Source organism: Dasypus novemcinctus, chromosome 4 (assembly GCF_030445035.2).
Source record: "Dasypus novemcinctus isolate mDasNov1 chromosome 4, mDasNov1.1.hap2, whole genome shotgun sequence".
Taxonomy (NCBI): Eukaryota; Metazoa; Chordata; class Mammalia; order Cingulata; family Dasypodidae; genus Dasypus; species Dasypus novemcinctus.
Window position 1 is genome coordinate 88647562 of NC_080676.1, and position 24156 is coordinate 88671717.

The 24156-nt window shown below is 36.6% G+C and overlaps 1 protein-coding gene across 1 annotated transcript in view; it reads left to right on the forward strand.

Moving 5' to 3' along the window:
• The window catches only part of CD200R1 (CD200 receptor 1), a 45266-nt gene extending 21979 nt beyond the window's left edge, over positions 1-23287 (forward strand). The window contains exons 2-8 of the mRNA XM_058295847.1: positions 11568-11648; positions 16100-16168; positions 17783-18100; positions 18212-18460; positions 20428-20527; positions 21099-21141; positions 21888-23287. Coding sequence (XP_058151830.1) covers positions 11568-11648; positions 16100-16168; positions 17783-18100; positions 18212-18460; positions 20428-20527; positions 21099-21141; positions 21888-22004 — 977 coding nt within the window. The 3' untranslated portion in view covers positions 22005-23287. The remainder of the gene's footprint in view (positions 1-11567; positions 11649-16099; positions 16169-17782; positions 18101-18211; positions 18461-20427; positions 20528-21098; positions 21142-21887) is intronic.
• Positions 23288-24156: the final 869 nt, after the last annotated feature.

The following is a 24156-nucleotide window of genomic DNA, read 5'->3' on the forward strand; positions in this document are numbered from 1 at the left end:
GTTTTTGCACTATTATAAGTGGAATTAATTTTTAAAATTTCATTTTCCTATAAAATATTTTTATATTATTAACATTTTATCCTATGACCTCTTAAATTCAATTATTTATAATAGTTATTTTATAGATTCCTGATAATAATGTTGTCTGTAAATAGAGACAGTTTTAAGTCTTTGTTTCTGACTTTTATGCCTTCTTTCCATTAGCTTTATTTGCTAGGCCCTCTAGTACACTGTTGAATGGAAGTGCTAAGAGCAGACATTCTTGCTTTGTTCCTGATCTGATAATGAAATATTTCATAATTATGATGTTAGATGTAGAATTTTCATAGATGTCATGTAACAGTCTGAGGAAGTTTCCTTCTATTCCTAGAGACTTTAAAAAAAATAATGAACTGAAGTTGAATTTTATCAAATGCTACATCTACTGAAATGATATGTTTTTCTCATTTATTATGTTAATATGGTGAATTTTGCTTAATGATTTTTGAATGTTAAACTGACCTGCATTACTGGATTAAAACCTACATGATAATGTTGTATTATCTTTTTTATATATTGTTAGATTTGATTTGCTCATTTTTTAAAAAACTTTTATGTCTTCTATTCATGAAGACCGTTGTTCTGGCATTTATCTTATTGGCAATGTTTTGTCTGGTTTTGGAGTCATGTTAATTCTACCCTCATAAAATGAGCTGGGAAGTATTTTCTCCTTGTCTTTTCTCTGAAAGAGTTTGTGTGTGGACTGGTATTACTTCTTCCTTAAATGTTTGGCTAAATTAGGTGGTATAATAAATTTGGTGGAAAAGCTTTTTATCAATATTCAATTTATTTAATAGATATAAGGCTTTTCAGGTATTTTTATCTACTCTTAAATGAGCTTTGAAAACTGTCTTTCAAAAATGTGTCCATTTCATTTAAGTAACTGAATTTTATTAGCATAAACTTGTTATTATATTCTCTTATTATTCCTTTCATGGGCATAGGAACTATATTAATGTCTCCTCTTTCATTCCTGATATTAGAGATTTGTGTCTTTTTTTCTTGTTCAATATAGCTATGAATTTGTAAATTTCGATGATCTTTTTGAAGAACCAGCTTTCGATTTTGTTAGTTTTTTGAGTTCTACTTTGATTTCTGCTTTTACCTTTGTTATTTCTTCCTTCTCTTTAGTGTTTAGCTTTGTTAGGTAGCTTTTGGACATTTCTTCTTTGTAACTAGCATTTAAAGCTATGAATTTCCCTCTAAAAAGTTGATTTAGCTCCATATCACAAGTTTTGATATATTGTATTATCATTATCATCCAGTTCAAAATATTTTCTAAATTCCTTATGGGGTTTTTCTTTGACCAAAAACTTACTTAGAAATGAATTTAATTTCCAAATATTCGGAGTTTTCCTGGGTATCTTATTGATTTCATTTCCCATTTAATTCTGTTTTTTTAAATATACTTTTTAATTTAAAAAAATACTTAGATTACATAAATGTTACATAAAAAATATAGGGGATTCCCATCTGCCCTGCTCCGACCCCTCCCACCCTTCCCACATCAACAACATCCTTCATTAGTGTGGTGCATTTGTTACAATTGATGAACACATCTTGGAGCATTGCCCCTAAGCATGCATTACAGTTTACGTTGTAGTTTACACCCTCTTCCGCCCATTTTGTAAGTTATGTCAAGATATATAATGGCCTATGTCTCATCATTGCAATGTAATTCAGGATAATTCCTAAGTCCTAAAAATGTCCCTGTATTGCACCTGTTTATCCCTCTCCCTGCCCTCAGAACCTCAGTGATGTGATCACTGCCTCCACATCAGTGATACAAATTCTTCCATTGCTAGAATCACAATAAATCTATAGTAGAATAATATGAAGTCTGCTCTAGTCCATCATTCATTCCCCTTTCCTGAGGATTAGGGGATGCCCACTCCACCTCTAATTGAGAGGGGGCTTAGATCCTATGAGGGAAAATGGATGGCACTATCTTTTTTTTTAAAGATTTCTTTCTTTCTTGCTCCCCCCCTCCCCCCCTGCCCAGTTATCTGCTCTCTGTGTCTATTTGCTTTGTGTTCTGTGACTGCTTTATTTTTGTCAGTGGCATCAGGAATCTGTGTCTTTCTTTGTTGTGTCATCTTGCTGTGTCAGCTTTCCATGTGTGGGGCTCCACACCTGGGCAGGCTGAATTTTTTTCATGCAGGGCAGCTCTCCTTATGGGGCACACTCCTTGTGCTTGTGCTCCCCTATGTGGGGGACACCCCTGTGTGGCATGGCACTCCTTGCATGCATCAGCACTGTGTGTGGGCCAACACACCACATGGGTCAGGAAGCCCTGGGTTTGAACCCTGGACTTCCCATGTGGTAGGTGGATGCTCTATCTGCTGAGCCAAATTCACTTCCCAAGGATAGCACTATCTTACTTGCAGTTTTAGACTCTCTCTTCCTTGGGATGGTTGTTGTCCATCATCATCTTCTTGTTAGTTGTCCTGGGTGAGTCCAGTGAACTAGAGAGTAGGTGTTTCAACTCTGTTGAGATTCAGGACCCAGCAGGCACATGGAAAGCCCAAAGATTTAGGTTTCTTGAACATACACCTATCACCTCTAGTACTAACTTTAGGTTCAAACAGAAGGGGCAGAAGAGCCATGTGTAGGGAAATGACAACTGAGTCCAACTCTGTCACACCAGGGAGAATAAATTCCAAAGTAGGGCCCATTGGCAGGGCACCAAAATCCTGAGCTTTCTCCCCTAACTATAGTGTCTAGATGTCTCCAGAGCCCTCAGGAGCCCAACTATTTGAGGTAGTATTTGCTTTGGCAGTCAACAAGATCCTGCTGAGCTATGCAGAAGCGTAACCTCTGCAATGATCTCCTGACTCACTTTGAAGTCTCTTAGCCATATAAACTCATTTGTCTTTACCTTTTCCCCCTTTTGGTCAAGGTCTTTTCCCAGTTGCATTGCTAGTTTGTGCTTGGTAGTAGTCCCTTGGTGCCAGGGAGGTTCATCCCTGGGTGCCATGTCCCACTCTGGGGGGGTAGGAAATGCATATATATGCTGAGTTTGGCTTAGAGAGAGGCCACATTTGAGCAACAAGGAGGCTATCAGGAGATAACTCTTAGGCACCCTATTTACTAGGCTAAGTTTCAATTTCAAAAGTAAAGGCTCATAAGTATAGTTATCAATATCAAAGGTCCATCAATGAACCATCCTCCTTTCCTAATGACTGCCCCATACTTGAGAGATTCTTGCTGTCCCACTAGAGAATGTGGCAGAGCTCCCCAGGATGGGAAGTCGATATTCTTTCAGTTATTGTATAAATCTTCACTCAATGTGGCAATACTCCATCAACACTTGAACACATTTATATGCCTTATAGGTCTGCCCCAGGTGAACCTCCTCCCAGGTAGCCCCTGTCACTGACACCTCACACCAGTGATCCTCCCCTGTCATAATTGTAACCCTTCTGTGATCCAAAACTTCTTAAAAAATGAAGCCAACAAAATAACTAAATACAATTAATAAGAAAATGAAATCATAATGATAGTTTTAAAATTAAGAAATTTAAAATAAAAAAACTTTTAAAAACTTGGAATAATAAAAAAATTAAGAAAAAATATTTGAAAAATTTTGATATTATGTCTTTCATCACTGTATGTCTATTGTCTCGTGTGTACAGTGACATTTTTTTCTGTTTATTCCCCTGGTGTCTTATTTTTTTCATTTTGTCTTCAAAGCCGCTTAGGTTACAGAAAAGTCATGTATAAAATATAGGCGATTCCCATATACCCAACATCCTCCCTTTTTCCCCTTTCCCCTATTAATAACGCTTTACATATGTATGGTACATTTGTTACAATTGATGTGCAATTATTGAAACACTAACCATGATCAATGATTTATGTATGGTTTACATTTTGGACTATCACTTTTACAAAGTTTGATAAAATTTAACATGGTCTGTATCCATCATTGCAAAATCATGTAGTACATTTCCATCACCCCCAAAATTCCCCATGTTCCATCTATTCTATTCCTCCTTCCTCCTCCCCTTGGGACCCATGGCACCTCCAAGCTTCACTTTTTGAAGAACGCTATTCATAATTCCTTGCAACAACATTGACGGCTTGACATATTGTCCTGTCCTCCCCTATTAGGCACTGTCTAAATTCTCGAGAGACTCCCACCCCTCTGTTTGAGAACATAGCAGGACTCCCCAGGATGGGAGTCCAACACTTTCCCGCTTATTATGTGGGTCTCCACCCACTGATACAACCCATTATGACGAGTTGAACACTCACACGCTCCGCAGAGGCCTGCTCCAGGTGTGTCTTGTTCCACATGTCCCCAACATCCACACCCTAAACCAGCAATCCTCCCCTTCCACATTTGCCAAAAGAACATTCCCAACTCAATTCTGTTTTGGTTGGAAAGCATCCTCTGCATGATTTTAGTTCTTTTAAGACTTGTTTTATGGGCCAAAATAGCATTTAACTTGGTGTGGCAGTTTGCTATTATTTATGAGTTCCAAAAAGAGATATTGATTATGCTTGCAAACTGGTCTGTTCCTCTGGGCATAATACCCTTACACTGACTTAAATTCAAAAGGTTTACATTTACACAATTAAATCAAGATTGGGGCTTTGACTTGACCACATCATTAGGATGACTCAAAGTTGAGTCCCTACCCCCTTGTCAAGGAGACAGGAGTAGATACACAGAGAAAAAGAACACAGAGGAAGAGAGACAGCTCTGTAGACATGGCAGAGGCCCCACAAAGAGAGATGGGCCTGATAATTTGCAGCTGAAGAGAACACAACAGCTGAGAAGCCCTGAGATATGAGCCTTAAACAGCCAACAGTTGAGATTGGAAGAAGCTGGGACCATGGAGCCTTAAGAGGAAGAAGGAAGGCTGAACCCTCTCAGATATCACCCACTGTTTTGCTTCAACAGGTGGCATATGACTTTGGGTGAGAAAGTACCTCTTACGGTACCTTGAGTTAGACTCTTTAGGGCCTTGTGGCTGTCAGCTTCTACTCCAAATAAACACCCTTTATAAAATCCAACAGATTTCTGGTACTTTGCATCAGCACCCCTTTGGCTGTCTTATACACTTGGAGAATATACTATGTGCACATATAAAGAAAGTGTATTCTGCAGATGTTGGGTATAGTGTTCTGTAAGGTATCAGTTAGATCAAAGTGGTTGATAGCTATGTTAGTTATCTATTGCTATGTCATGAATTATCCCAAACTTATCAGCTCACATGTTTTCTAAGGATAGGAATCTGAGAGTGGCTTAACTGGATGATTTGGATTCAGTGTATTTTATGTAGTAGTAGTCAAGATGGCATTTGGGGCTGCAGTCATCAGAGGGTTTGACTGGGGCTGGAGGATCTGCTTCCAGTGGGCTCACTCATGGCTGTTCACTGGACGCTTCAGGTCCTCATTGACTATTGGCAGAAAGCTTTGATTCTTTGCCATTTGGACCTCTCCACAGGGCTGCTGCAGTGTCCTCATTATGTAACAGCTGGCATTCTCTAAACTGAGTCATTTTTGCTAGATACAAAATTCTGTGTTGACGGTTTTTATTTTTCTTTCAGCACTTAAAATATTGCTCCATTATCTTCTGACCTCCATAATTTGTGCTTGTCCTTTTTATTGTGACGCGAACAACCACTGATGCTCAATGCCTAGATCTGTTGATTTAATAGTTGTTGCAGCACAGTGATATTTTAGTTATCTCTTCTTCATATGTATTTTAGAATAGTTCTATAAAGAGAATCTTTCTTCCATTTACTATTTGGTTAGTCTGAGATATAGTTTAAATTTTATTTTATTTATCAGTTTTCAAAATGATGAGTTGTTTCCCCAATATCCTTTAAAGAGGATCAATGAGCTTCCTTCCTTCCTCCCTCTCTCCCTCCCTCCTATCCTTCCTCCATTCCTGCTTCCCTCCCTCCCTTACTTCCCTCCTTTCTTCCTTTTATAAAACTATTATTATAAAGTCATAGGTTTAAACACAATTGATGCATTTTAGTTAATTGTATTAGTTACCCTTATTGATGCCTAAACTGATCAATCTTTGGTCAGTTGATTCTTTTTTTTTCACTATTTTATTTTATTTTTTTATTTATCTTTCTGGCTCGTTGGTTTTTGACCCTTTTTGTTATGACTTTAGTCATAATTCCTGTGCTTCTTGCTATAATAGGAATTTCAGGCTTATCTTGTACATTTCCTGTCCTACAGTTAGTATCAGGGATTTATTTCAAGGAAACTTGGTTTATTTTCATTAAAAATTATATTAAAAAACCATTATTTGCTGCTAGGTTTTCTCATTTCCACTGGGCTAGTTATTGTTTATAGGGCAACTCAGTGGATAGAGCCAGGGAGTATATATTCTATTATAAAAGATAAAATATATCATAATTTGATAGTGATAGTTTCAATTCAAATTTTGGTCGCAGGGATTTTTTTTTTAAAGATTTACTTTTTCTTTTTTTTAATCTGCCTCTCCCCCCAGATGGTTCTCTTATCTCTCTGCTCTCTGTTTGCTCTCCCTCTCCAGGAGGGCCTGGGAACTCAACTCAGGACCTCCCATCTGGGAGGCAAGTGCCCAATGGCCTGAGCCACATCGCTCCCCGCAGGCTGCAGTGTCAGCTGGCTTGTGGCATCTGTTTATTTAGGTGTCTGCTCTTCGTGGCGGGTGTGGCATCTGCTCATCTTCTTTAGGAGGCATCAGGACCTGAACCCAGGACCTGAACTTGGGACCTCCCAAGTAGTAGGCAGGCACCCAAGTGGTTGAGCCACATCTGCTTTCCTCAGGGTTTTTGCCTGAACATATCTGTTTACATCTGAGTCTCCTTTCTTTTACACCGAAAAATTGAATAACACCTGCGTAATAACTCACTTGATTTATTCTGTAACACATACACAACTGTTAGAGAATAATGGTACCAAACACTACCACTAATAATATGATTATTATAGACAGTTTAAGATTTTTTGCAACTTTTTTGTAGGTGGTACTGGGGATTGAACCTGGAACCTTGTACGTGGGAAGCAGGCTCTCAATCACTGAGCTACACCCACTCCCCTGCAATGATTTTTGTCATTAAATTATATTTCACTACAGAAATACCATCAAATTGCTCTGTTATTTTGTAATACTAAACTTTATTTTTAGAGAAGTTTTAGATTACAGAAAAGTTACATAGAAAATATAGGGGATTCCCATATAACCCCCCTCTCCCACTCACATTTTTCCCCTGTTAATAACATCTTACATTAGTATGGTAGATTTGTTACAATTGATGAACCAATATTGAGGCATTGCTACTAACCAAGTTTTATACTTTACATTATGGTTTACACTTTGCTCTGTACAGTTTTAAGGTTTTGATAAATGTATAATGATATGTATCCATCATTGCAGTATCATACAGAACTATTCCAATGCCCCCAAAATGCCCTTTGTTCTACCTATTCATCCTTCCCCCTCCTTAGTACCTCTGGTAACCACTGTCTTTATATCAACCTTACAAGTTCTTCTGTTATCACATGCTAATAACTACAATAGCAACACATCTACTTCGGTCTGTGGTTGCATTCTCCCCTTAAGCTTGGTCATGCCTCACTCTTGAGGAATTTGGGACAATGTACACGCACTTTCAGATTGAGAGAGGCTTAGCTATCATGGGGCAGATGGAAGGAACTGTTTTGCTTGCAGTTGTAGATACTCTTTTTTGCGGGGGGGGGGGGGGCGGGGGATGGGACTTGTTCATCATTGTTTTTTTGTTAGTTGTCTTGGGAGAATCCTAAGAATTGCAGAGTAGGTGTTGGCTGTTACTCTGCTGAGATTCAGGGCCCAATTGGCATATCAACAGGCTGAAGATTTAAGTCTCTGATACATATATTTAATGGGTATAATAATAATTATAGGTTCAAATAAATGGAGTAAAAGAATCATGAGTAGGACAATTATAAATGCACCTAATTCTGTTATATTAGGAAAGTAGATTATCATATATTCCAAAGTAAGGCCCGCTGATGCGCTGCTGATTTCATGGGGTTGTGTGCCCTGCCTGTAGAGTGTCGCTCTTAGAGCCCTTGGGAGCACCTTTGTTTGAGGCCTTGCTTATTGTGGCAGTTAGTGAGATCTGCCTAAGTGTAACCTCTGGAATAACCTCCTGACTCAATTTGAAATCTCTTAGCTGTAAAAACAATTTTTATGTAATGTTTCTCTCTTTGGATCAAGGTCTTTTTCCAAATGCATTGCTGGTTGGTGCTTGGTAGTAACCCCTCAGAGCCATCCCTGGGAGTCATGTCCCACATCAGGGGGGGGTAGTGAGTTTATTCACTGAATTTGGCTTAATGAGAGGCCACATTTGCAAATTACTATGTTTTAAAGTCACTTTGAATACTTTCTTGCTTGTGGTTGTGCAACCAATTCTACACACAGTTGGGTTCATTTGTTTTATTTTGCTTTACATTTTTAGGGCTTAAAATAATTTTACAATAATTTGATTATGTTTTATAATCATGTAAAGTGTTTACAGGGTTCCAAATTCAATCTATAAAATGAGGTATAGTCAGAGTCATCTTATTCCTATTCTTATCCATATTTATCCTGTCATTTAAGAATTATAAGCATGTAAAGAAATAAAATACTCACATTCACACACACAAACACAGACATTCCTCCTGCGCTTGGTTTAGGGGTAGTGTGCTAAATACACTATCATCTACCTTTATTCTTTCACTTAACAATGTATCCTGGGGATTACTCCACAATAGTTTATGGAGCTATCTCTCATTCTTTTTAAGTGTTTTGAAGTACTTGATTATGTGGATAGTTTAGTCAATCAATCCCTATCAATGACAATTTAGGTTATTTCCAAGAATCTTACTTTTACAAATGATGTTTCAATGAATATCCTTGTGTACATGTTCTTTACATGTGGTTGCTAGTGTATCTTTGGGTTAGTATTCCTAGAAATGATATTACTGGGCCAAAGGAAAAATGTAAAATACCATTTCACGTTCCCATCAGCGGTGTATGGGTGTGCCTGTCTCTACACAGACTCACCCAAGAAAGTATGTTGTCAAACTTTTGGATTTTACTAATCATTTAGACATTTCAGCATAGTTTTAATTTGCATTTTAAAAAATGATTAGAGAAGTTGTTTACAGAAAAATCATGCAGAAAAAACAGTTACCATATAAACCCCCCAACTGTGCTTGCATACACACACACACACACATGCACACACAGAATTTTCCCTATTATTAATACTTTGCATTAGTGTGGCACCTTTGTGATAATTGATGAAAGAATACTCTTATTATTGTACTGCTAACTGTAGTCTATAATTACTTTGCATTTTATTTGCAGTCCTCTTTTTATATTTTGCATTAATTATGTTGAGCAACTTTCCAAATAAATAAGAGACATTTGTACTTTTTCTGTAAACTGTCCATATCTTTAGCCCATTTTGCTATAGGGTTGTGTTGATATTTGTTTTTCACCCATTTTGACTCAGCCACATTCTCCAGATCTGGGAAAGCTGCTATTTTGAGCACTGAGGATACAGAATGTTAAAGAGATGAAAATCCCTGCCCTCATGAAAGTTATCATCTAGTGAGTAATGAAATTGGCCCATGAACTCTGACAATCGTCTGAGATCCTCCTTCCTACAGTTCTCATGCACATTCAGAATTTACAATGCATGTTTTCCATATGACATTATAATCCTTGCCAAGTGATCTGCTCTTTTAAATCTTTGATTCTTAGTGTTCCTTCAAGAATATGGCTTAGACCCTATTTGTCAGCTTGCCCAAATTTGGGTTAATTTGGGTAGTGCATTTGTCCTGGAATATTGCTTCATATCCAACCTTGGCTTCTGCTCACTTCAGTAAGGCCTACTGCATAAATATATAATTGGGCAACTGGAGTAGCTTATTAGCTGTGTGGCCATGGCCAAATTGCCTAATTACTGTGAGTCAACATTTTTTAATCTCTAAAAATGAGGATAATAGTATCTATGCATTATGGAGAGATTGAAATAAATATGCAAATTACCCAAAATATGCCCCTAGTGTAAGTGCTCAATAAATCATTACGTTTTTAAAAAATGTTTTGTTAAAGAAAATGACAACTAAGAGGGGCATTGGATTCAAAATTTCTGCAGGAAAACACTGTGCATAAAATCTTACTCTAAAATATTCCTCTTTCTGGTCAAACCCACGCATAGTAAATGTACTGGAAGTGTTTCTTTTCCTTTTCCTAAGAGTTTTGTGCCTTCCACAGCTAGAGCCTGCCAAAATCCAGTCTCAATGCTAATAACATATCCAGTTTTTCTCACTTTATGGCAATATTGAACTGTTTGTAAGTCTTTGAAAGTCCCACGTGGTTTTATGCTTTCTAAAAGGCATTCTTTCTTAAGCAATCCCTTTTTCCCTTCTATCCCCCTGGAAAAGGCTTTATTTTTTAAGATCCTGCTCAAATATCATCTATTCTGAAAATTCTGGACATTGTGCATACTTCCATCATTGCACTTAAAAATTTAAGTTGTAGGGAAACGGACTTTGGCCCAGTGGTTGGGGCGTCCGTCTGCCATATGGGAGGTCCGTGGTTCGGAACCCGGGCCTCCTTGACCCGTGTGGAGCTGGCCCATGCGCAGCACTGATGCGCGCAGGGAGTGCCGTGCGGCGCAGGGGTGTCCCCCGCGTGGGGGAGCCCCACGCGCAAGGAGTGTGCCCATGAGGAGAGCCGCCCAGCGTGAAAAGAAAGAGCAGCGTGCCCAGGAATGGCGCCGCCCACACTTCCCGTGCCGCTGACGACAACAGAAGCGGACAAAGAAACAAGACACAGCAAATAGACACCAAGAACAGACAACCAGGGGAGGGGGGGAAATTAAATAAATAAATAAATCTTTAAAAAAAAATAAATTAAGTTGTAAATGGTTATATAGATGCCTCTTCTGGACTTTAAGCTCTGTAAGAGAAGAGGGTATTGTGCCTGTCAGAGTACTATGACAATAAGTCATGCTCAAAAAATGGTTATTAGCAATTCCCACTTAGAGCTTGCCTTACAAAATGTGAACTTAATTGGCAGTTATTTATATGATGTGATTTCAGTGATGCTTAGTAAAATCCATTTTTGTTCCATGAAAGCATTCAATCAGCACCTCACTACTAAACTTCTACCTCCTCACTTGTGCCTGAAAGTCTGTAAAAGATAGTAAAACACTTTTTTCCACAATTAGAGATAGGTTAAATGCATATAAGACTGGGAAAAGAAATATTTAGATTTGAATATAAATACAGGAGGGTGGTAGGGGGCCCTCTAGGTCTAAAGTAGGATACACTAAAACAGGTGGGAAGATCAAGTCAGGTTAAAAGTTTATTTTGGGGCAAATTTTGCTGAGATTTTTGCTTGACTGTTGTAATTTGTGTTTTCATTGGCCTCTACAATTCAACGTTGGTCTGAGAAATGTGAAAGAAAGATGGTTTTTACTAGGAGTCATATCTACTAATGCATGTTCTGCTCTCTGCCCTATACCTCTTTTCAGAATGCCTAAGTTCAGGAATGGATCCTGTTTCACCAAGTCACAGTTTAATGGAAGAAAAAGCCAAAGACAACTACACTTCTGGTAGTGCTTATCTTTTACCAGTAATTTTAATGGGAGAGTGCTTTATACTCAAATTGTTTCTAGATTTTAGGATCTTGATTGTCTTATATGCATTTGTATTGTCTAAATAATATTGTGTATGCTTGAGAATCTTGGTAAATGTTTTCTGAAATTATTTCCGCATTTACTTAATACCGATTTCAAGAATGCGATTCCTAAACAAACTGATGGCATATCCAAAGAAAATTTTTTATTCACATTTTGAAACAAAGGTTATTTCAGATATTTTTTTTTAAACGCTAATCTTAGCAAGTATAAGTAATTTATTTTCTGTAGCCCCATCCAACTCTGTTGTTACCCCAATTTTTATTATAGTCAATTTTTTCTTTAATTTTTAAAATGTTATTTTTGTTGTATACTTTGCACTGAGCACTTCAAGGAAAAGTGATTACAAAAAATTTTAAAAATGAATACTTGGACTCAATAAATATCTTTTCCCATTTCACTCAATTATTTAATATCTAGGAATAAAATTAGATGCCAGGTGAACTACAGAATAAAATGTGTGAAATAAGTATGTAAGCAGTAAGTAAGGACCAAACGTGAGTGTAGTAAACTGAATAGTGGTCCACCCCCCAAATATATATCTACTTAGAACCTGTGTATATAACCTATTTGGAAAAAGAGTCCTTACAGATATAATAAAGTTAAGGATCTCAAAATAAGTTCATTATGGATTAGCATTGGCCCTAAATCCAATGACAAGTGTTCTTTTAAGAGAACAGAGGGGGAGAACACCCTGGGAAGAAGGCAATGTGAAGATGGACACAGATGTTGGCGTGATGAGTCTACAAGTCAAGGAATACAAAGGGTTGCCAGCAAACACCGGAAGCTAGAAGAAGCAAGGAAGGATTCTCCCCTGTAGGTTTTAGAAGGAGCATGACCCTACTACACCTTGATTTCAGATTTCTAGCCTCCAGAACTGAGACAATACATTTCTCTTGTTTTAAGCTACCCAGTTTGTGGTACTTTGTTATGGTAGCCATAGCAAACTGGTACAATGAGTAAATAAGGTAATGTGTTACTGTAAGTATAGATTAAAAACACAATTCACATTTTTTACAGTCATATATTGTATGAAAGAGTTAAATTAGACCTCTAATGCTAACAATGTAAAACTGTAATATCTCTAAACATAAAAGAAAATTCAGTTTCATACAAAAAAAACTAAAGAAATCACAGAACCTGGATCAGACCCTTTAAATCAGGGATTGTTAAGAAGGGGTCCATGGTCTAGAAATGAAATTCAAAAAAACATTATCCTTGTGGGGATGTGTTGGCATGGGTGTGATATATTTGTTAAATAATACATAGTATAGTGTGGGCTTAGTAAGAGGTACGTGGTTTTCACCTGACTTGCAAAGGGCTCGGTGGAACAGAAAAGATTAAGAATCCTTGTGTGTCTGTTGAACACTTTGGTGTAAAGCTAAAAGCAACACTGAGCAAGAAGGACATTTTTATTTTCATTGACAACATGATACATGTGGTGAAATAGGCATTTTATTGCAATTAGCTGCCAATAAAGATAATAAAACTAAAAGGCATATATATTACAGTTAAAATGAGTTTAAAAAGCATTAGTAAATATTTTAAAATATCCAAAGTAATATTTGTGAGAACAAGCATTTTTTTTGCACTTCTAAAAACAATAATTTTGAACATTTGAGAATATATTCCAACTGGTCAGTGTTCTCTTTGGTATGAGATGTTGCAGGGATGATTTTCTGTTTTACACTCTTAGAGTATTCTTTGGAAGCAGGTTGATTTGGTTGGATCGTAGGAGAGTTTGAGGGGCATATTTCTCCATGGGTATCCACTCACTGGAAAGCCTCCATTAAGCAGAAAGCCTCTTCCATGCTTCTGTCCACTGGGAAATCAGAAACCAAGTATTCTTGATGTCTTCACTCAAATCAATAATGAAGAGATGACTTAATGCAAGATGAGTTTCTTCTTACAGAATCCTACAGTATTGGGAAATTGACTTAATATCTGATAACAATTAATGTAGCTTGAATCACCAATCTTCCCTGTTATATTTATGTAAGCCAAGGGTTCTTAAACTTTTTTTGTTCCATGAACTCCTTTGCCAGTCAGGTGAAAACCATGGACCTCTTACTAAGTCCACACAATACTGTGTCTTATTTAATAAATAATATATCACACCTGTACCAACAGTTTCCCACAAGAAAAATGTTTTTTTTTTTGAATTTCAATTCATACACACAGACTGCTTGATAACAACCCCTGATCTGCACAATAACTTAACAATTCAGAGCATGAAAATCATTTTCTTTGTCACCAAAAATAACAAATGCTATAGGACATATGAAGTAAAATCCAAGGGCTAAAATAAAAGTCTTTAAGTATCCCTTTAAATGGAACAGTCTTTGACTGTTCCATTCACAACAGCTGTACCTTTAAAAGGGGGAACACTACAGGTGCTGGAGTAACCTTTGTCCATCAAGGCTGCCATCTTCTCAGCACCCTCCCCTGGCTGGGAGCAGGGCAGGGCTCACTGCAGTTTTCTTATTCATCAGAATCCCACTGGTGCCTTCACTACTTGCCACACTTAACTTAAGGTGGGGAAAGGAAGAAGGAAGGAAGGAAGCAGGGAAGGAGGTAAGGAAGGGAAACGGGAGAGTGGGAAGGAAGAGCTACCATTTAAATAGGAAACATTTCATTTGGGGACATATTGGAGTTGCTAGTGAAGTTTTTTTTTTTAAAGAAAGGTGAGTGAAAGAAAACAGAATACCCAAAAGAAGTATATATTTTTAAAATTGGGGTAAATAAAAGAAATGAGAACAACAGAACATTATACTTTAAATCAAAAGTCAGCAATCTATGTTCCAGGGCACATTTGGACAGCTGCAAATTTTGGTAAAAAATGTTTTATTCAGAGTCATGCTCATTTGTTTAATATTTTCTGTGGCTATATTCCTGCTACAACAACCATGTTGAGTAGAACCACAGAGTCTTACATGTTTACTATCTGACCTTTTATGCAAAACATTTGCTGCCCCCTATGCTCTGTCTTCCAGTGCTCCTACCCCCCTTTACTTATACCTGTAGTTCACGGTAAAACTTTCAGTTTTCATTCTGATGCTCCCAAACTGAAACAACATCTTTACCACACATCCTAATTTTTTTCCATTATAAACACCCAAGTCTTGGTTTGTGATGAATTTAGCAACGGAAGAATCTGGCAGACTTTTGGACCGTTGGAATGCTGGGTATGGCTGGATGGGAGAGGTCTGGAAGGGCTAAAGAATAATTGTACTGTGATAGAGCTTTAGATGTCTGAGACATAGCTTGATTTCAGTAAGCCCCTCAGGTCAGCTCTTACTTCTTGTTTGTCTTTGGGATGATTCTTAAACCCAGTCTTCAGCTAAAGGCAATGATTAGAATTTCATTCTTTGTCTTCCATCCAGTCTAAGCGCATAACATCTAGCTGCCTAGAAAAGCCAAATTATTTCAGATGCCTTGTTTGGTATTAATTTCCAAGGCCTTCATTGAATTTCCTTATTTATTTTTAATGTAGTAGAACTGGGTGCAAAATTAGAATCAGGAGCAAGAAGTATATTTTTATAAGCAGAAGTCTTATAAAATATTCTTATGAATAAATTACATTAGAATGCTTATCTTTGGGAATATCATAAATCCAGAGATTGAACATTATTAGGCTCTTAAATCATAAGAAGTAGTTCTTTTTTAAAAAACAAAACAAAAAGTTTTAAAAACAGCAAATTTCAGAAACCAAATTTGAAGTACAATAGGTACATTTTGATTAAAAGAAACATTATAGAACTCAAGGGAAGGAATGCAGGTGGCTCTCAGGAACTCTGGGATTGGAAATTTGCACTAGGTAAGGCCCCTCACATCTGCTCCTCTCTCTACTTCTGCTACATTTTGCCTTTTTCTCTCATGATGTAGGACAAATGGGGGAGAAAGATGGACTCTTCTTCTCTGTTCCAGTTCTAAAATTCTTGAGAAACGACTCTAATTTGTCCAGCTGGGTGAGGTACCCATCACTGAAACAAACGATTTTAGTTAGTGAGTATCATTTGGAAAGAGGACGGTAACTGGTCCACTCATGTGAGGTGACCTTCCTGGACCAATAGGGAATGAGTGGAGTTAGGATTACTTTGTACAAAATAGTTGCCAAAATAAGGGGTCTCATAACTAGGAAATCTTGATGAATTGCTTACAAATGTCATTTTCAAAGTGTCAACAAGTTTTTGCCCTAATGATGACATAGTGTCTAATTTCTGTATTGTAAAGATTTTTATTTAACTGTTGTTATAGTTATCTGGTTTTCTATCATTTTAAATATATTTTTATGGAGAAACCACGGCTTCTGCTCAATTTGAGTATATAAAATTGGTTTCGTTTTATCTTCTTTGAATTTTTTCCAGATTCAGCAGTTAGTTTGTTAGTGGATGGAAAGCAGATGATGCAGAACAGTTCAAGACTTCCCACAGAAGGTAATCTAGTGTCCATCACTGAGGGGATGGAGTTTTGAAATTAACTGGTGGTTGTATCTGTGCCAGCCCTGTGGCCAGTTGAAGAATATGGTCACCCGAGTGCTGTGGCGTGAGGGGCCCTGAATCTCCCAACCCCTATCTGCTCCTCACACAAGCCATGTTCTTACTTGTTTCCAAGCCTTTGCCAAGTTGCAGTTCCCTCTGCTAGGAGATGTCACTTGGAGGTGGGAAGAGCATTCGTGTGACTGCCTCTCAAATGGGCCTTGAAATCCTACCCCTTCCTTTATCTAGTTATGTGATCTTTATTCAGCTGTGAAATGTGTGGTCTTGAGTATCACAAAAGAAGGCGATGGACACTGAAAGAGGAGAGAAAAGATATGAAATGCTAAATTGAGCAAATCCAAGTTTAATCTGCATAAAATTTGCCCCCCTCTCCAGATTTGCTTTTGCTCCTGTTAAAGTGATGTAATCACTGACCCTCTCCTCTGTTACAGATGAACAGTAACAGAAACTATTGAGCTAATCACTTCACAGTAAACCCTTATCGGTCATAGACCATGTGGGTTTATGGGAAAGTATGCTCTGTTTTGGAAGGTGCTTGTAGGTTGTAGGGCTTAATTTTTATCTTAAAAGTTGGATGAAATAGGTTAACTTTTATATTAATCCTGGCAATTACGTTGAATTTATGGAAAAAAAAATCTGCGAGCAAAGTTCATAGCTCCACTGTTTGGGAGTTTACATGTGACCAAGTAGAAGAGAAGGGGAACTCATCCAAAGGCATATTTGATATCATGCTTATGCAATAAAATCCTCTTTACAGAAAGCTTCCAAAGGAAAACAATTTTTGTTTTTCAGTGTTTTGAGTTTATTATATACTATACTGTTTTTTAACTAGTAGTCGTTCTAATCATCTCTAACCACTAGGCATCATCATTTTTATGGGATAATGCCACTGATGAAATTAGAGAATACTTTAAGATTGGTTCATTTCACTGACTATGATTCTCCAAATAGATAACAAACTTAAGGAAATTTCCAAAATGCACAACTTCAATGCTACTTTAATTATTTTGAATGAAAATACCGTATTTTTTTGTACATTTATGTTTGTCTGAAGTGCCACTCTTAGGAATAGGTATTTAGTTTTAACGTTATATTCTTTTATGGTGTTTTCTGTCTCATCAAACTTAGAAGGAGACAAGCATATCATTACTTATTCCATTTCATTCCTGGACAGCATGAGTTTTATAAGCCTAATAGTCTCTATGACCAGAAAATTTAAGTTAGAATTTTGTTTTCTCACTTTGTTTTATAGAACCAAAACTCCTGAATTAACTTCAAAAGACTTTTTCTCTAAATTGCCATGCATGTAATAACTATTGTTATGCTATTACTATATAATACAGGAGAAAATTGGTTAACCTCTGGATTGGGCTTAATACAGTATATACATTTTGTGAATGTTGAATTTCTCCTCTAAGTCTAATATTTCTGGAATAAGACCACCAGCGAAGCCATGTTCTAGTGTAACGTCGTGCAGTGTGCTGTGGATGATTTTAACACATGGAGTCTTTTATGAATCCTTTTTCCTCTTTTCTTTTTCTATGTGTCTAGGTAATACTTCACTGCTTATACTGGTGAACGCAAAGGTTGTACTCTCTTGTCCTCATACTGCATATACAGACCTGGTAGTAATAACGTGGAAAATAATGCTCAGAGACAAGCCTCCCTGCTCCATAGCTTACAGGAAAGATAAAAATGAGACCACGGGAAACAACTGCACTGATGAGAGAACAAGCTGGGCCTCCAGACCTGACCAGAAGCCTGAACTTCAGATTGACCCAGTGGCCATCACTGATGATGGATATTACCTGTGTGAGTTGGTAACACCTAATGGAAATTTCCATCGTGGCTCTCACCTCCACGTGTTGGGTAAGGAGCACATATATTGAGTCATTTCTGATAACCAGATTTAGGTCTGAAACAAATGTCTCCATTCTTTCTTGTGCTAAGACTGCGGTATTTTCCCCTTACATCCTGCAGTGCCCCCAGAGGTGACCCTGTTTCGAAGGGAGAATAGAACTGCGGAGTGCAAGGCAGATGCAGGGAAGCCAGCTGCACAGATCTCCTGGACCCCAGAGGGGGTCTGTGTCCCTGAGGAAGAATCTTGGGAAAATGGCACAGTGACTGTCCTGAGCACGTGCCACTGGGAGGGCGGCAATGTGTCTGCCGTGACCTGCTCTGTCTCCCATGTGACGGGCAACAAGACTCTGACCTTAGAACTGCATCCAGGTTAGTCTCTCTTCCAGTTTTGTGTTTAATATCAATTCTTTCAGAGGAGTTACGCTAAAAAGGAAAAAAGAGGGAGTAGAGAAATTTAACTACTTTTTGCTCAAATATGTTCTTTTTTATTTCTCTCCCTTCTCTAAAATAGAAAGATATGCCTAGAGGAAGATTACAGAAATTTGCTGTAAAGAACGATACTTTAGAAAAGAGTGTATTCTATTTTTAATGTTCACTTTTATATATGTAGTAAATTAGCTGATTGGATGTTGTACTTTCTGTGGTAGATCTTGGAAGTTAGTTAGCTTCAGTAGGGTTAAAAGGTGGTAAATGATATTTTAAAAATTAAAATTTGGGAATTCTTTATATAATTGAAGATCTTTTCTCTGGGCTATTCAGGTTCTGCATTAAATAACTCTCCAGCTCTTGACTTTGGTGGGATGAGCCTATCTGTTCTGGGAGAAGGAAGAGAGCAGGGAGTATGCAAGTGCATATGTGTGTATGTACATATATATGCATGCGTGTGTGTGTATGTGCTTGTATGTCTACTGTTCAAATGGTCTTTAACACCCCTCTTCCATCTGGCACTTCATTTCCAGCTTCCATCATGTCTGGATCCTTGACTCTGTAATCTCTAGTTCATCTTCTCTAGATTAAACGTCCCGTTTTCCGCTGGGATGGGAAGGAATGTGTAGTTACCTAGTACACAGGGTGAGGTGGGAGTCTTGGCAATCTCTAGGGAGACTTTCAAACAAGCTTCCAATGATAGCCCCAAACTTCACCCACCACATTCCTTCCCTTCTATATGTGTTTTCTACTCTGGGGATTCCTGGAGCTCTGTGGATATTAAGTTTTTACCCTATTACACTCTGTAAATTGTTTGCCATTTTGCTTTTTTTTTTTTTTGTCTAAAATCAGGGTGAAATCTCTCATTTGCTTTTGTCTACTTCATTGTCTTTTTCTTCACTTTAAAAATTTCTCTGTCCATTTAGTAAATTTTAGGAAAAGAGAAGAAAAAACTCATGTATATAAGAAACCATTTTCCAATGTCTTAATATACAATTGTAAGAATTTTTTAAAAAAGAATTTAGCAGTGTTTACTGAGAAGAATAACAGTAGTCTGGTTATGTGTGAAATCAGGCCATCAGCATTACAATATGATGGATATTTTTAGAATCTTAGAATTGGAAGGAGCTGTCTAGTCAAAACACCTACCTAGTATAGGAATCACCTCAATGTCATCCTTGCAAAGTAAAATTTCAGGCTCTGATTATATAGTTCCAATGAAAATCAATATTGTAAGAGTGGGTTTTCAAAAGAATGTTATTGTTTTTTAATTGTAAAACCAATCTTTTCTTTTTCAAATAAAATACATAGAATTTCCATATTTAAAAACAAAGCTAATAAAGGAAGTGGGAGGGACTAGATGCCAGCGTTCTCAGTCTCTACCTCTTTCTGCCGCCCTGAACCACACTCATTTGAATACAAGGAACACAGAAGGAAAAACAGTGCCTGCCAGAGCTGGCGATTCCTTTGTTGGCCAGTCCTCTTGTCAGACTGAGCCTTATACTATGGCCCAGCCATTACTAAAGATTCTAATGTTGCTGCCATGCATTCATGCCCTGCAGAAGGGTGACCTCAGAATTAGGGTTATTTTTCCAATATAACTTTTGTTATAATATCCTGTTTATTTCTGAATGTTAGAGGTGAGAAACACTTTGCTATTACTATAACAGAGAATGTAAGTTTCATATGTCTCCTTTAGAGATTTATCATTCATGAATCCTTATCTGTAGGAGTGACAAAATCCAGACATAACATGTTTTGGAAACTCTGGAGTCTGAATTGATAAGGCAATTTTATTACAAAAGATTTCTAACTATTAACAGGACAGAAGTGTTTACAATAAAATAATAGAAATGAATAACATACTGTGATACATTCTTGTAACATAAAGTTTGTGTCTATTTTTACAGATGCCAATACATCAACACAAATACTTCAGTTTATCTTGTATCCTCTTATTATCTTACCCATACTAGGATCCATTTGTGTTTTGAAAATCAATGGCTGCAGGTATTGACCAATGAATATATTTTCTTTGTAAACTTTATTGGTACAAGAAATGAGTCAGAATTATGGAATTGAGTAGGAAAAATTAGATGTTAACATATATTCTCCAGTAACCAAGAACAATATCCTGAAGGAGTTAGACTTGGTTTACTTTGAATGAAGAGGGAATTTTGCAAGGTTCCTGAGCAATTATTTAGAGGAATGCAGTCGTGGTGAATTAGGCTATATTATGGGAGAATCTTGGGGGAGAGGCTGTCTACTAATTTTGTATCTGGGAAAAGAATTACAACAAATCCTTTTGTGTGTCAGAGAGGAGGTGTCACGTATGTTCTGTTGCATCAAATTCCCATGTATTATTTTATTCCTTTTTCTAAATTCCAGAATTATCTTATTTGGGGTTTATGTGTATTAACTACAAGCAGCATTCCTCACCCATTTCTGGTAGTTTATTTCTGATTTATTAGGGCTTCTGGCAGAATGAACCACAATTGTTAATAGTATACTTTCCTTTCCTTTTTTTGGTCTAAATCATGATGCTTCCTATATTCACTCCAGTTTATTTTTGCTTTTATAGAAAATGTAAATTGAAAAAAACAGAAACTACTACAGTTGTTGAGGTAAGATAAAAAAAGAATATTTGCAAGCTTTTAAGCCACAGTTTGAAAATCTAGATACATAATTTATAATTTATATCAGTATTAATATGTTAGTTGAAAAGTAAAACTTGTTTTATAATGCTAACAGTCAGTTGTACTTATTTCATTTATTATTTACCAATACTATTTATACACTGCTCTAAAATTCACATTTTCATTTCATGAAGTGCAACCTACAAAACACAATGTTTGCCTCATTTCTATGGTAATCTTTGGAGAAACCACATTGGATTCTCCCCCAGTGGAACCATTTCTAATTTTTGACTTCCCCTTTTTAATGGCGATACCATCACCATTTCCCTATTACCCAAACTTAGACCCTATCCTAATCTTTAATCTCTTATAACCAGGAGCTTACTAAACCTTATTAATCCTCTCCTTGAAATGCTCCTCATATCACCTCATTCTTCTTCATTCCTACTTTCACAAAACCTTTATCTTCTCACACAAACTTAAGTAATGAATAAATGGTTGTTTTTTAAAAATAAAATATTAGAACAAAGTCTTGCTTTTTTGTTCAAGTAAGCACAGGGGGTGCTAATAGTGCTTATACAAATTATTAGAACCCATGGGGTTACTAATAGTTCTTATACAGATGTAAGCACTATTGGAAGATACTAAAGGTATGGGCACCTACTAGAAAAAGATAGTTTTTGTAATAATTTGTGGCTTTTTTGAGTTGATTTAGACTTTGAGTTCTTTCTTAGGATGAAATGCAACCCTATGCTAGCTACACAGAGAAGAATAATCCACTCTATGATACTACAAATAAGGCAAAGACAACTCCAGTGCTACAAAATGAACTGATGGGTCTCCATACCTGATAAGTTATTGGAATCGAGCACCAGGACAAATGAATCAAGAAATAGCACAGTTCTAGAATGGAAGACTCTTTGAAATTAGAATTTTTCAGAGGTTCTAGAAGACAAAGACCCTCTAGTGTATTTGCATTCATATTCTTATACAAGTGGAATTTTAGAATCTTGGCTGCCACTAGCTTGAAGAACGGATGTTATAATTACAAAGAAGGCACATGCTCATGGTAAGATATTCAAATGGCACAGTGCAAAAAGCAAAAGAAACCAAGTTTCCTCAAGAAATAAGTCTACAGAAGGAAAAATCAACTGTTCTATATCTTTCCAGAAAATTACCATATGCTATATGACATATATATAGGCCTATAGGTATATGTGTGCATTTATATGTCTATACACATACACCTATCTTTGCCAAGACACAAATGGGAACATACCATAAACACTGTTCTATATTTATACAAGGCTAATAATATAATATGCCTTGGAGATGTTTTCTTATCAGCCCAATTAGACCTACCTCATTCTTTTTAATGGCTGAATGGATTCTATTGTATGCCTGTTCATAATTTAATTATATCTCTAGTGATAAACATTTAGGTAAAAGTTTTGTTTGTTTTGCCATTATAAACAATGCCACATATAATGTTTCTTAGGGTTGTTTCTCTTTGTATTTTTCTGAGTATCTCTGTAGGATAGTTTCTTTAATGTAATTGTCAGGTCAAAGGGTTTATGCATTTTTTGTTGTTGTTGATAGATATGTTAAATTCCATTAGCATACATTCTGTTCAATAGTGTTTGTGTGCCTTTACTTACAATGAAGAACTGGATTTTATTCAGTTGTTATCTTAATAGTAATAGGATTCCCAGTTAACCCTTTTAGATCAACCAGTTAGCTAATACAACGTTAGATAACAAGACATGTACTATTTAATAAAAACTGAATTTTTATTTTCTGTCTTGTTTGAGCAACAGAGAAAGAGAAAGCATGAACACATCTGTTAGGATGTTAGCAACATTTGAACTTGTTTTGCCTCTGTAGATAAATTGATACCTAATGCCTAACAGTTTTGCAGATGTGGCAATTTAGAAATGTGTATTTTTATGATGTACATTCTATTGTGCTGTATATATTAAATAACAAATATGTATTGACTGTGTGCTAAGGAGTTGGCCATGGAAATGACATATTCTTCCATTCCATTTTTTTTTTGTGCAGTAAAATATTGGGAATGTGGATATAAATAATCTTTTTATATTATGAAAAATAAATTGTGGTTCTGTTTGCTTCATGGCAGGAAAAACATAATTACTTTTCATCATGATAGTAACTAAAACAAAATTCACTCATTCTTCCATTTTGCCATTAATTTCAGATATCTACACCTATTTTTATCTTATTTTACTTTTCTAGGTTTTAACCTTAAGGTGATTTTTAGTTTCTTGGGATGTGAAGCTAATATAATGACACTTGGCATATGAAATTTTGACCAAATCATTTTAATACCACTTTGATTTGGCCAAACATCAATTCATTAAGTTTCACAGTATAGATATATTACCAAACAATGTGCACAATAGACATCATAACTCTGTTCATGATCTTTTATTAATTTTTCATTCATGCCTGATTTGGACAAGCTTGACAGTTAGGCTACTTTTAGGATTTTCTCCTTACCACTGACTTTGAGCAACTTCATTATAATGTCCTTTCTTGTAGTTTTCATCATATCTCTTGTGCTTAGGATTCCTTGAGGTCCTTGGACCTACTTAAATATCACTGAAAATAAAAAAGCAAAGCACATGTGGTTTTACATTTAACTTTGTACTTTAAAACAGCCATGTCAAATGACACCAGAGTGAAGACTTCAAGATAGTTTAAAATGCTAAATTATATTGTACAGGAAATAAATGTATTAAAATTTCCCACTGTGAGGGTGTTAAATGTGGTTGAACATTAGAGTCATGTGGAGAAATAAAAAAGTTATATAGATTTCCCAAATCCACTCTAGACCTGCTAAATCAGAAAAGAGACTGGGTAATGTGTGTTGACTAGGCCCTCTGGGAAGCAGAGACTGAACTGAAATTAGGATTGATAAAATTTAATTGGAGGAGAGGGGTTATAGCAGTGAAATGTGTGATAGGGTGAGAAAGCAGCAGA